The 12,344-nt window shown below is 51.4% G+C and overlaps 1 protein-coding gene across 4 annotated transcripts in view; it reads left to right on the top strand.

The window, feature by feature from the left end:
* The window catches only part of AFAP1 (actin filament associated protein 1), a 156,916-nt gene that overhangs the window by 109,100 nt on the left and 35,472 nt on the right, over positions 1–12,344 (top strand). For all 4 annotated transcript variants that reach the window (XM_060106427.1, XM_060106401.1, XM_060106419.1 and 1 more), the window contains exons 9-10: positions 3,582–3,731; positions 10,466–10,677. In XM_060106427.1, coding sequence (XP_059962410.1) covers positions 3,582–3,731; positions 10,466–10,677 — 362 coding nt within the window. The remainder of the gene's footprint in view (positions 1–3,581; positions 3,732–10,465; positions 10,678–12,344) is intronic.

Here is a 12,344-nt window from a genome sequence, read left to right as displayed (position 1 = left end):
GTAGACCCCCAATGAATAGTCACTGAAAGAAGCTAACAGCTTAAATACATTCTGACCGTCTACCTTAGCTTTTATCCTTGCTGCGCTCTCTTGATTAGTTTGCAGTTGAGAAGTTCTAGTAAAGCTCCCTTGATCCCAGCCATGTCGTGACTCAGACAGATTTCTCTGCTGGCTGCATGGAAGAAATCCCCAACTCCTGCAGTTTCTCCTAAATGTTAGACTGTCAACTGTACATGGACACGATCCAGATTCTGTGACCAAAGCCACAGGCAATGACTCTAAAACTCTGGTTTCTTCTTTCAAGGTGTCAGACCCTGGCATGTAATGAGCCAGTATGGTGTGATCTGGGGTGAATTTAGTAGAGTTGCTATGGATACTGCAGCTGACATGAGCAAAGAGAAGTCCCTAGGGCTGATCTGTGTGGAAGTGACCGTTGTCCCCAACTAGCATTGAGCACGTGTACCATTTAATCACAGGTTAATGGGTCTGTTGGTAGACTTAGCATATCAGTAGTCTGATGATATTCCTCCCACCTGCCTAAATACCAAAACACATAGACTCCCATTTATGTAGGATAAGAGGGAACCATCTGGGTTTATGACATTTACGGCTTTAAATGCTGCGAATTAGCTTTGCTTCAGTGCCTGTCAACACCGCCTCCACCCCAGCACGCCACGTTGACAGTGATGCCATGTAAACTCTGCAGTCTTTCTATTGTACAGCTTCAGTGAGTTGAGAGTTCTGAGTTTTTAGGTTTTCCTTCATAATTCTATTATATGTGCTAAATTTTGACTTTTGTTTACTGAATAGCATCAACATATTCTTGTGATTTCTTTCTCATGTTCCTACATCCTTGGGCTTTTTCTTCCAAGGATAGCCTCACTTTTGCTTTTGCAAAAAAGCAGTGGACATTCAAGGAATTAAAAGTCTTTATTATGTCCTTTCTTTGTAGCCAGAGTCCAGCAAGTACTTTCCCAACAGGAGCAAATCCTAGTAAAATTGGAAGTAAATCTAACAACCTGGCTTTCTCACTTGTCACTTTGAGATGCAGGGAAGGAACTGATTCGTGCTGCTGAGCTTTGCAGAACGTCCCTTCCGGACACTGACTGTCCTCGCTGAGAGGATCTTCTTTTCTTAAAGCTTATTAGCTTGAGTGGGGTTCTGGTCAAAGATCAACTTCAGGCTCTTTAGAAACAGCTAAGAAAGGTCATCCACTGCTGCTTTCACTGTGGGTTTGGTTGAACTGAAATCAATGATACAGGTATTCCAACCTCGGACTCCATGTCTGATGGCAGCCGGGGAGGACATGTGCCTTCAGACCAAGAGATTAAAGTGGTTTCTTGGTGCTTTATTTTACAAGGGGTTGCGTGTGGTGGGAGAGTGTCAGGAGTGGGTGGGAGTGACAGTCCTGTGTTCTGTGTTTCTAATATGACCTGATTCGTTTAAAATAACATAGAAGTGCTTGTACTAGTCAACTCAGGCTTCCATAACAAGATACCCCAGACTGGGTGGCTTTAACAACAGAAGTTTATTTCTCACAGTTCTGGAGGCCAGAAGCCCGAGATCAAGGTACCGTCAGTGTTGGGTGCTGGTGAGGGCCCCCTTCCTGGCTTGCAGACGGCCATCTGTCACTGTGTCCTCATGTGGCCTTTCCCCACGAGTACACCAATCCTGTCGGGTCAGGGCCCCACCCTTAAGACCTCATTTAACCTTCAGTGCTTCCTTAGGGACCCCATCTCCAAATACAGCCACACTATGGGGTTAGGGCTGCAGCATGTGAATTCTGGGGAGATGCAAACATTCAGTCCGTAGTGCTGATTACCCTGAAATTTAGTGCGGCTTCTTTTTAAAACTATAACGTAGCACCTCCTGCCTCAGACATTGTTAACTGTTATTTCTTTCTAGAGAGGAAATAAGTGTTCAAGCACAGTGACTGGCCTCACGGGACCTCACTGAGTCTGGGGGGTGGGGTAGGGGGAAGAAGATCTGCAGAGCCCAGATGAGGCAGACCCGGGTGAGGGTGGATGCGCGCTGGCCTCGTTCCATGGGCGTGGGTTGGGTGGCAGAGTGGAACTAGAGAAGGGGACAGCTTCCCCTCACCCCACTGAGAGCAGCTGATGTGGTAGAAAGGATGGGGGAGGGTGTATGCTTTTAGAGGGTAGGTTTAGGAATGAGGCCCATAGTTTATAATCTCACATCCCTGAATCCTCTTCCTCTGAAATTATCCTGTGTGATGTTCATGCATGTTCCGTGTCCACAGGGAGAGGGGTGGGGAAGGAATTCTTGACTTTCATTACATTTTCCGAAAGGTCCGTGCCACCCTCTGAGTTACAGAGGGGTGAGGGGTCCTCCTGGAGAGGACCGAGCAGGGGCTGTTGGGGGTCTCGGGGGTTCAGGTGATGGTGTCTGGCCTTGATGCTGTGGGTCCCTCCAGGGCCTTCCCAGCCCATCCACACTGAGCGAGGCCCTTGGCCCCAGCACCAGGCACAGAACAGCCCTCAGGTGACAGCTCACCTGCCCAGAAGTGCTCTGGCGGGAAGGGTCTTGTCCCTCAGTCCTGGGCCATCCTTAGCATCCACTCTGGTTCTGCACCTGGTCCCCACCCCTGTGATTCTGTCGGAGGTCGTAGACAAAGCGCACAGGAGCTGCAGAGAGCAGATCGCCGCCACAGGTCAGGCACAGGATAGCAGCCGGCCGCTGATGCTCAATCGGCTGGGGTCCGGGGACTGTCGTCAGCTGGGCACGTAGATCCTTACGCACGGCTGTGGCTTCTCAGGCCCTGTCCCCACCCGCTGTCGCTTACCAAAATGTGGGTTCAGAGTTCCCAGACCTTCCCGTTTTCCAAGGGAAGCCAGAAGTCATTCATCTTCATGCAAAACATTCATGAGTTTTGTGCATACGGTTTAGCACCGCAGGCCAAACAGAACACACGGGGCTGGAATGCAGGCTGCTGGTCTAACAGCTCCGGATGGGGCGGAATCCCATGTGAGTCTGACAGGTCAGTGAGGGGCTGGTGGAGGCTCACTGAGTCCCCCTGCCCCCTCACCTGCCAGACCCCTCCCTGTGCAGGCCAGGTTGCAGCTCCCTGAGCCTGTCTTGTGTTTCTAGACTCCTTCCAGCGTCACAGGCTGTGTTGGCTGATGCTCTTCTTGCCCAGACGGCTCTTCCCTCGGGTTTCTGCACAGGTGCTGCCCTTGTACTGATACTTAGCTCCTCTGCTTCCTGACGGCCCGGTCACTGTACCACGTAACCCTAGTTTAGGTCTACAAAGGCCTTTCCATCATCCGACCTCCCTCAGGGGTGTGTGTGGGTATGTGTGTGTGCGTGCGAGCACATGTGTACATGTGTGTGCATGTGCATGTGTGTGTTCTCAGCCTGCTGTGGAACACAAGCTTCCTGGGAGCGCCTGTTTTCTGCTTTGTTCTCTTGTATCTAGACGAGTAGCTGATGCACGGCAGGTGCTCAGTAAGTAGAAATTTGGGGAAAGAAAATCGGCCATGAGTCATGCTTTATTTTGATGTTTCTTTTCAGTTAAAGTCTATCGTTGAAACATGCTTTTTTGTCGTCACCTTTCTTCACAGTTAAGAGGAAAAAAAGTTCCAAATCAGAGGCTAAGGGAACTGTGTCTAAAGTCACTGGGAAAAAAATCACCAAGATCATCGGTTTGGGAAAGAAAAAGCCATCAACAGATGAACAGACCTCCTCAGCGGAAGAAGATGTGCCTACTTGTGGTAAGACAGGGGTGCGTGGGGTTGCCAGATCTGCACCCTCTCCCCGAGCACGCGGAGACCCTCTCTGGGGAGACCTCTGTATCATGTTCTTCTAAATCTCACTGATTGGGCTCTTTTGCATTGGGCTTGTGATCAGTTAAATTGTGGAGAATGGATTACATTTTACTGCTTATTATGAAGGCCTTGCAAGGGTTTGAGATGATCTCTGAAGTTCTCTCAAAACAAAAAACAAATTCTCTCTTTGATCCCGTGAGGTTCTTCCAAATCCCTTTTTTTTTAAACTTTATCTTTTGTTGTTTGTTTATTTATTTATTTATTTATTTATTTGGTTGCGCCGGGTCTTAGTTGCGGCAGGCGGGCTCCTTAGTTGTGGCTCAAGGGCTCCTTAGTTGCGTCATGGGAACTCTTGGTCGCGGCATGCAAACTCTTGGTCGCGGCATGCATGCGGAATCTAGTTCCCGGACCAGGGATCGAAGCCGGGCCCCCTGCCTTGGGAGCACGGGGTCTTCACCACCGGACCGCCAGGGAAGCCCCCAAATTCCTTTTAAGTGTCTTTAAAGGGAAACGTACGCATGAGCGGTTGGCCAGCGGAGGCGGGTGTGTAACTTGTGTAAGAGCATTTACAGGGTCCCTGGCAGCCCCTTCCCTTGGCCTGACGTCACACAACTCAGCTTTCTGGGGCTGCTCCACTTCTCAAGCTTCCGCCTCAAGTCCAGTCAGGCCGGCTGACCCCTCCCCTCATGGGTCTTCGTCCAGTAAGTGTTCTCTGGGCAGCTGCTGGCGGTGGGGCTGCGTCAGCGGGGCAGGGGGCATGATGACCAGATGGCTCCTGCGATCCCACTGCATCCAGTCTAGCGCCCTCAGGGCGGCCTGAGGCAAGGGGTCACAGAGACAAACGTGTGGTGACTGACTGTGATCACGAACACGGCGGGGATACGAGAGGGGCAGCGGGAGAGTCTGGCGGGGATGTGACTTACGTGGAGGCACCTCAGGGAACACCTCCCTGGAGAAGTGAGACCGCACATGCGCAGTGTTTCCTAGGCAACCGCGTTTACAAGGACCGTGCGACCCCTTTAAGGAGAAACGCTTTACAGGCTGAAAGATGGATATTTACCCTTTCAGAAAAATAAGAATGGGCTGTACTTTCCCTTGCGGACCACAGGGCGCATCCCACGTCAGTCCTGTAATGCCTTTTATGTGTGCTCCCTGTTTACCTCTCTCTCTCTCTTTTTTCCCTCTCTCATTGAGCATCTCTTCTGTCCACGGTTCTGGGTTACTGAGGATGCCAAAAGACAACAGCATTTAGATGCTGCCCGTTAGTGCCTCAGTAGGGCCACACACGCAAAAATGCATTTATTCAGCCGATATCACGTCCCAGGGTGTGGCTTGTGCTGAAAGGGCGTGGTGAGCTCAGAGCTATGCCGGTGGGCAGGAAGTGCATCTTGTGGAGTGCAGGGCAGGTAGACTTGGGGTGGGGGGCCTCCCGAGGGGAGGGCAGGGTGGACTCGCAGCTCCTCACAGGTGTGATCCCAGGAAGTCGTGATAGACTTTTGGTGACACAGTAACCCCCCTGGGGTGCTGTGCAGAAGTGCGTGTGGAGTGGAAGATGGCTGGGCGGGCAGTGGTCGAGGCCTCTCGGGGTTGAGGTGTCATCCCAGGGAGGCCCCCATGAAGCGGCCGCCTGTGGGTTGAGCTGGGAGGGAAGATGGTGGCCTCAAATGGAGGCCAGCGGTCTGGGAACTCCTGTGCATGCAGAGATTGTGAACTTGCCCCGGGTCCAACGGCAGTGGGGTCACAGAAGCACGCTGACTGATGCTCTTTCCACTGAGAACAACCACCCTGCGGAAGCTGAGCCAGCTGGACAGAGCCCTGGTGGGAGGGCAGCTGCAGGGGAGCTGTGGATGCCAGGGGCCTGTGGCCCTCTGCCTTTCCTGGAGCGGCTCACAGCACTGGGAGATCTGCGGTTGTTTCCCTCTGGCATTAGCCCTGGAGAGGAGATAGGAGTCAGGGGTTAGAAATGGAAAGAGGGAATTAGCCAACAAAAAGGGAACTCCTGTTTTAGTTTTTTTGGGTTTTTTTTTCTTAAAACTGCCCCAGGTCAGCGAAGGAAATAGAGGTTCTTTCATGAAAAACAATTAAACATTCATATAGAAGGCAACTTAGCAACTGTGGTCCAGACCCTCATTTTACAGTGAGGACACCGAACTCGGGAAGGTCGTGGGACTTGCCCTGAGTCACATGGCCAGCTGGGGACAGGGCCAGGCCCGCTGGCCAACCCTGTCGCTGTCCTGAAACACAGGTCTCCCCCATCCCCCTCCCGTCCCCCAGGGCTCGCGACTCCTAATAAACAGCTGTGTGGGCACTTGGCTGGAAGGCACAGTGGAATTGCTCAGAGAGCAGGCCTGCTGGAGCTGCAGCCCCACATCACCACCTGAGGGTTTCTGCCAGGCTGTCGGTGGGCGTCTTTCGCCTCCACTAAGAGAACATCCTCTGTCCACAAGGTTTTAAAATTGTCATCTAGTTCCTTGCTGGTCCAAGGGACGGGGGAGGAGTCTGTGGAGAAATCGAGGGGGAGAATGACTGTCTTCCGTTATGTTAGGACAGCTGCAAAGTCTCAGGCAGGAAAAGTAGCTGGATGAAGGCCCAAGACCCCCATCCTGCCCAGAATGCCAAGCGGACGGGGCACAGACGAGAGCGTCCCCAGGGCAACTAGGAGCTGAGTCCAAATCCCAGCTTTTCTGGGAGATGCATCCCGGTCAGCTGGGGCTCTGGGTGTGCAGGAGAAATGCGGGCAGGTAGGAGAGGGTTCTCTGCAGTTTTCCTGCAGGCGGGGTGGAAAGAGGCGCCCACACTAGCCCCCCGCTCCGCCTCTCCTGCCTGGCTCTCACCCCTCTCTCGGGCCGTCAGCCAGCGGGTGCTGTGCTTAGCACCAGCCGGGTCCACTCCACAAACAGCCACTTGCACAAGATGATCCGAGACTTGCACACAAACCCCTAAGCAAAGATGGGTCCTTTATTTTCCCATCTCCAGTGCTCAGGAGTTCTGGAAGTATTGTCACTGTATAAAGGCATCAGGAGATGCCTTTCACGTTTTTCTCTCTTCCCCAGCCCGTTTCTGTCTGTTGTTTGGACTCGTCCACAAGCCTCTCGACTGTCCACTTTCTTCTCCTCTGGATCCCTGCGGGCTACCCCATGGGAATTTTGAAACCTTGGACCAATTGTATCATCCTGTGCTCAGTCAGTTCAGGGCCTCTAACAATCTTGTCTCACTGAATTTTCCAGCTTGTTCCTCTCATTACTGGATTAAGATGCAGGTCGAATTCACCCACCACTTGTGTTCCCAGCACCACGCACACAGCCTGGTGGATAATAGCAGCTCAGTAAACACTTGTTAATTGAATGAATTAACTTAAGCAAGTCGCACACTTCTCTGAGCCTCAGGTTCCCCACCTGTGAAATAGGCTTATACTTAAACTACTTTCTTTTCCTTAGAATTGAGGATAAAATCATGAAACATTAAGCTCATTGCCTACTTCATAATTTATGCTCAGTAAATGGTCGCTATTATCATTCATTTGTTCACCTGAAAAAAGCCTAAGCATACCAGACATAGTCAAGCCGACATGAGGGCAATGCCAGATGAGTGGCACTGATAATATCGATAATAGAAATACAGAAGCTGAGTGAAAGGAGTGGTCCCAGTTGCTAGGATGGAGGGCTTCCCGAGGCAGGGTAACCTGGGCTAGTTGGAAGGACCTTCTGGTTATTTCCGGGGCCCCTTCTGGCTCTAATGGTCAGTGACTTTGTGCAGTTTTCAGCAGTAGTATTTTTGGTGGATGTGCAGGAAAGTTATATGCCTCTCAGTTTCTATCGTAATCCACCCGACAAAAGGTCAGGTGACATTTAATCAAGGGGGAGGGACGCGTTCTTGACGTCAGTCACCACGTCAGGGGTGTCTCGGGTTCTTTGGGTGCCCGCTGGAGGGCGCGTGCCTCTGGTGGAAGGGAGGGTTTCGGCGTCGCGGGGCGGGGATCAGCTCTCGGCAGCCCCTTTCCTCTCAGACGATCACAGTCTGAGGCTGGCTAAGATGAGACAAGCAATTCAGTGAAAGTCCTCACAAAAGTGTGACCAGAGCACAGGAGACGCCGCCCTTCCCGTCCTAGAGAAGAAGTCAGTGGACGTGGGCCCCCCTTAGGCCAGGCGGCCCTGTCTGCTCGTCTGCAGCTGCTGGACCGGAGGCGCCAGGTCCCCACGCAGCTGACCGCGAGAGCGTTCACATCTGTCCCCTCCTCCTGTGGTTGTGTGTGTTTGGTCAGCCTCAGGCCGTCCTCATGAAACCTCACACGCACTTGTCACCAAGCTTTTGCAAGAGGCCTTAGGGTTCTTTCTTTAGAATTCGGAGCAAAGATAACCTCAGAACATCAAACCGAAATTCCCAGATGGTTACAATACCGTAACGTCTCACCAAAACATGATAGGCGGGAACAGACAAACAAAAAATCAAATGATATTGGAGTCGCCTTATTAGCAGGGCGCTGACCTGACCCAGGCGAGCCTGGGAAGGGGCCCGGCTGCTCTTTGGTGCCACCTGGTGGTGGGTGTCTGCTCAGGCTGATCGTCTCGGGGCTGATGGGGTCCTGTGTCGGCAGGGATTCCATCACAGCCTAGCCGTGTCGTGACGGGGAGAAAGAATATTAGGGGACATGGGACCTGCCCTCTGAGTCCAGGGTACTTTGGTGAGCTGCCTGCTATGTCCCTGTGTGGTCTCTCCCTCATCCGGGGTCCCTACACAGAAAGTAGGAATTTCGGCCACCTCTTTGGAGAAGGCGGTGAGCCTGCCGGGGGGAGGCCAAATGCCAGATGTGGGCTTGTTTCCGTGGCGATTCTCGTTTTGCTTTTCCCTTTTGGGCAACTGTAACTCATTATGAGGAAGGCGATAAAATATGGTAATTTCCTTTGAAGTCGTGCTCTAACTAAAGTGTGGATCTGTCCAATATAATCATTCCTTTTGTGACTCACATGTCAAGAAACCCATGGTATTTGGTGACTCGGTCAGGGAAGAAAACCTGATGAGCACCTTCCCCTCTTCAGGAGATGCATCATTCACGTGGCTGGCCGAGCCGTACTCAGAAGCTGCGTCCCCCCTGTGCTGGGAACAGGTGCACCCACGTGGTGAACTCTAAGATGCAGAAGCCCTGTGGAAGTTTAGAGGAATCCCCTCACTGTTACTGAGAAGGCAGACGGGCTTAAATTCCTCAGTAAACATTTTGGCATCTCCTTCCCCATTGTGACCCCCGCCATCTTCTGCAACAAGGACAGGCCCCTCCAGTAGCTTCCGAGGTTTTCTGTGACCAGGTCGCTAGACGTCTCAGGTCTTAGTTCACCACGCTCCCCGCTTCTCCAGGCCTGAAGGGATTCCCCTTACCCCTTAAGGCCCAGGTGAGGACCTGCCCCAGAGCACACGTAAGCCTCCACTCTGCCAGCCCCAGTGGTCACGTCCATCAGTGCTCTGGGCCTTAGTGCTTCCTTTTACAAACTGTTCACTCACCTGTCGACTTTGTGTGCCCAAGAAGACTAAGTTAGTTGAAAGCCATCCCATGCTTCCATTTATTTCTTCTTAATTATATGCCATCATACCGTCCATAGACCACGTCTGTCCATTCATGCTCGGAGCATACTTACGATGGATCTGGTTGCCAGCTATTTCAAAAAAATCCAAAGATGTGGGCCTTCAGCGTGATTAATGACTTATAGATGGAGATATTAAATAGTTCTAATAGCTGTTACTCAGATGTTCAGATATTATATTTGACTATATGTTTTAAGTTGAGCTTAAAAAAATAAGTGTATCAGAACTATGTCATTTACAAATAGTATTTTCCAGAATGAAAACAGCAGCTCTTTCTCTTCCGTCTTTAACTGTCAAAAGGGCTTCAGGTCGGTCTTCGCTGGGTAGCCATGAACAAGAAGGAAGAAGACCAGGGTGTGAGCCTCCTCCTTTTTTTAAAAATGAGGACAGTTCTGGTAATTCCATCACATTCCATCCGTAATGCACCGAGGCTGTAGTGCAGCCTCAGAGACATGGATGATGAAATTCCACATGCATCAGACTCAGGCCTTTAGACTTCAGCAGTCAGACAGAATCCTCCAGTCAGAGGGCACTGAGGAAGGGCATCTCTGGCCTCTGGGCAGGAATCTCATCCCGAGGATTTGCCGTCACCTGCTGGAATACTTCCAGTGGTGGGGAACTTACCACCTCCCAAGGCTGCCTGTTTTGTGGAAAGCTTTCATTTTCAGATAGTTTTATTCCTCATGTTAAGCCAAAATCTGCCTGTCTTGTCACTTTTGCCCTGGTGGTGTCATTTGCAGCTACTCAGAATGAACCCGAACCCTTTCCTGGGTGAGGTCCCTTCGGCTATTTGAGGACGGCAGTGTGTCCTCACAGCCTCTCTCCTGCCCACCCCTGATGGCTCAGTGACCTCTCGTACACCGGGCAAGCTCCAGGTTCCCGTAGACGGTCCTCAGCACGCATCACACAGTGCATGCGGGCTCCTGGGTGGTCTGTCCTGTCTCAGCCCCCAGAGCTGATGGAGGTCAGTCATCTCGCAGTGGTGGCTCTCGTTGCTCCCAGGAGCCTGCACTTGCAGACGTGCTGTGTGCGGGGTTCGTTCCGTCTTCGCGGCCTCCCGGGGTGCATCCTTCCTGGGGAGGCTGACGGGCCTGCTCTCGTTGCAGGCTACCTGAACGTGCTCTCCAACAGCCGCTGGCGGGAGCGCTGGTGCCGCGTCAAGGAAAACAAGCTCATCCTCCACAAGGACAGGGCCGACCTGAAGGCCCACATCGTCTCCATCCCGCTCCGCGGCTGCGAGGTCATCCCGGGGCTGGACTCCAAACACCCCCTGACGTTCCGGCTGCTTCGCAACGGCCAGGAGGTGGCCGTGTTGGAGGTGGGAGCCACGGGGCATTCGCTCGCGGTGGTTTGCCTTCTAGGGTCCGGCCTGGATGCCCCGTCAGGTCCTCACAGCCGGCTGACTGCAGCTTTGGTTCTGTCCCATCCCACGTGTCCTGCTTTTCTTCTCCGAGGGGTCCCAGCCGTGTGGACGGCACAGCCAGTTCTCTGCACAGTGTCCACGGCAGACTGCCTGCCAGGTCACCTCCTTGTCTGATATCCCCTCTGTTCGTGTTTGCATGGAAGTTCAGTACACAATTCCAGGCAGTAGATTGCTTTCTAAAAGTGGCCACAAAACAACTTGTTTTAAAATTTCCAGTAAAACTTCTCCCCTAACCGTGGTCTGCCTCTGAATTGGTGGCATTTCCTTCAAGCTGTCCTTTGGAATGTTCTGGGCTTCTTCACAGATGGAGCAGGTGTTTTTTGACTACCAGTTGCCTATCGACAGTGGCCAGAGAGCCAGATTACAAAAGAACAAAAAGAACACCTTTGGTTTTTAAGAACCCTTGGCTTTGCATGCATTTTATTGTTTGGCTGCTTTTTCAGACCTTATTCACGAAAGCGAAAAAAAGCAATTAAAACTAATTTCTTAGCTACACACTTAAAACTTTCTTTTTTGAAATTTAAGATTTTTATTTATAGTCTTATTATTAATTTATTTCTACCCAATATTAATTCAGACCTTTTTTCCTTTGTCTTTTTTTTTTCACTTAGCATTATCATGATTAAGATACAAAGACACACACGCATATATATGTATATCCATGCATACACAAATATCAGAATGTAGAATTTCCGGAGTACGTGTAAGTATATTTATGCTATACAGTTGATAGAAATGAGGATATTTTGGGTTTGGTGGCATGGCTGATGTGTGTTCTGAATTAATCAGATGCAGAGCCTAATCTAAATGACTGCAGTGTTACTACCAGTGAAGGAAAGGACATGGGCTTGTGACCAAGATCAAAGGGGCCCCGTTAGCCAACCTAGAAGGTCTTGGTAGGAGATAGGAGTTAGTTTCAGAGACTGATTTTTTTTGATGGAGACAAAAAGAGATTAACAACATAGTTCTTTCTCACACAGGGCTCCTTGCCTGATGGTTTGGATGGTTTGAGATAACAGGTCGAAGGGCCGAGCCTGCCCTAGTGGCTGACTTCCCAGAAGGGAGGCCAGGCCTGGCTGGGATCAGGATATCTGGGCCCCAGTCCTAGTTCTGTTGCAGACTTTGATCACAACCCAGTCTGTTTTCCTCTCTCGGCTTCTTTATTTGTCTGTAAAACAGAGCATTGGGCTAGAGTCCGTGTGCTTTGTAAGCATTTATGAGGGCTGAAAGCTGTAGGGTGGATGAGAGTGGAAAAAAGCCAAAAACGTAAATGAGGAAACTGTACTCTTGATGCAAACAACTCAGGTGTCACGTGAGAGCTCTGGCAGCAGATCTGAGAGAGGCTGCGAGGACAGGAAGGCACACGCTGTGGGTTGGCACACGCTGGATTTGGGGGTGAAAAGTGAGACATTGGCCTGGACACCGGGTGGTGACAGGAGCCCCCGTGGGGAGGGCAGGGGCAGGGGCAGGGGAGGAGCTGGGTGAGAAGGGCCCTGTCCTGTCTTTGCTCCCAGCCCTGTAGGTGCAACCTCACGTCCCCAAAAAATGGTGGTTGTGTTTCA

Source organism: Mesoplodon densirostris, chromosome 1 (assembly GCF_025265405.1).
Source record: "Mesoplodon densirostris isolate mMesDen1 chromosome 1, mMesDen1 primary haplotype, whole genome shotgun sequence".
NCBI lineage: Eukaryota > Metazoa > Chordata > Mammalia > Artiodactyla > Ziphiidae > Mesoplodon > Mesoplodon densirostris.
This window is presented reverse-complemented; position numbering and strand designations above follow the sequence as displayed.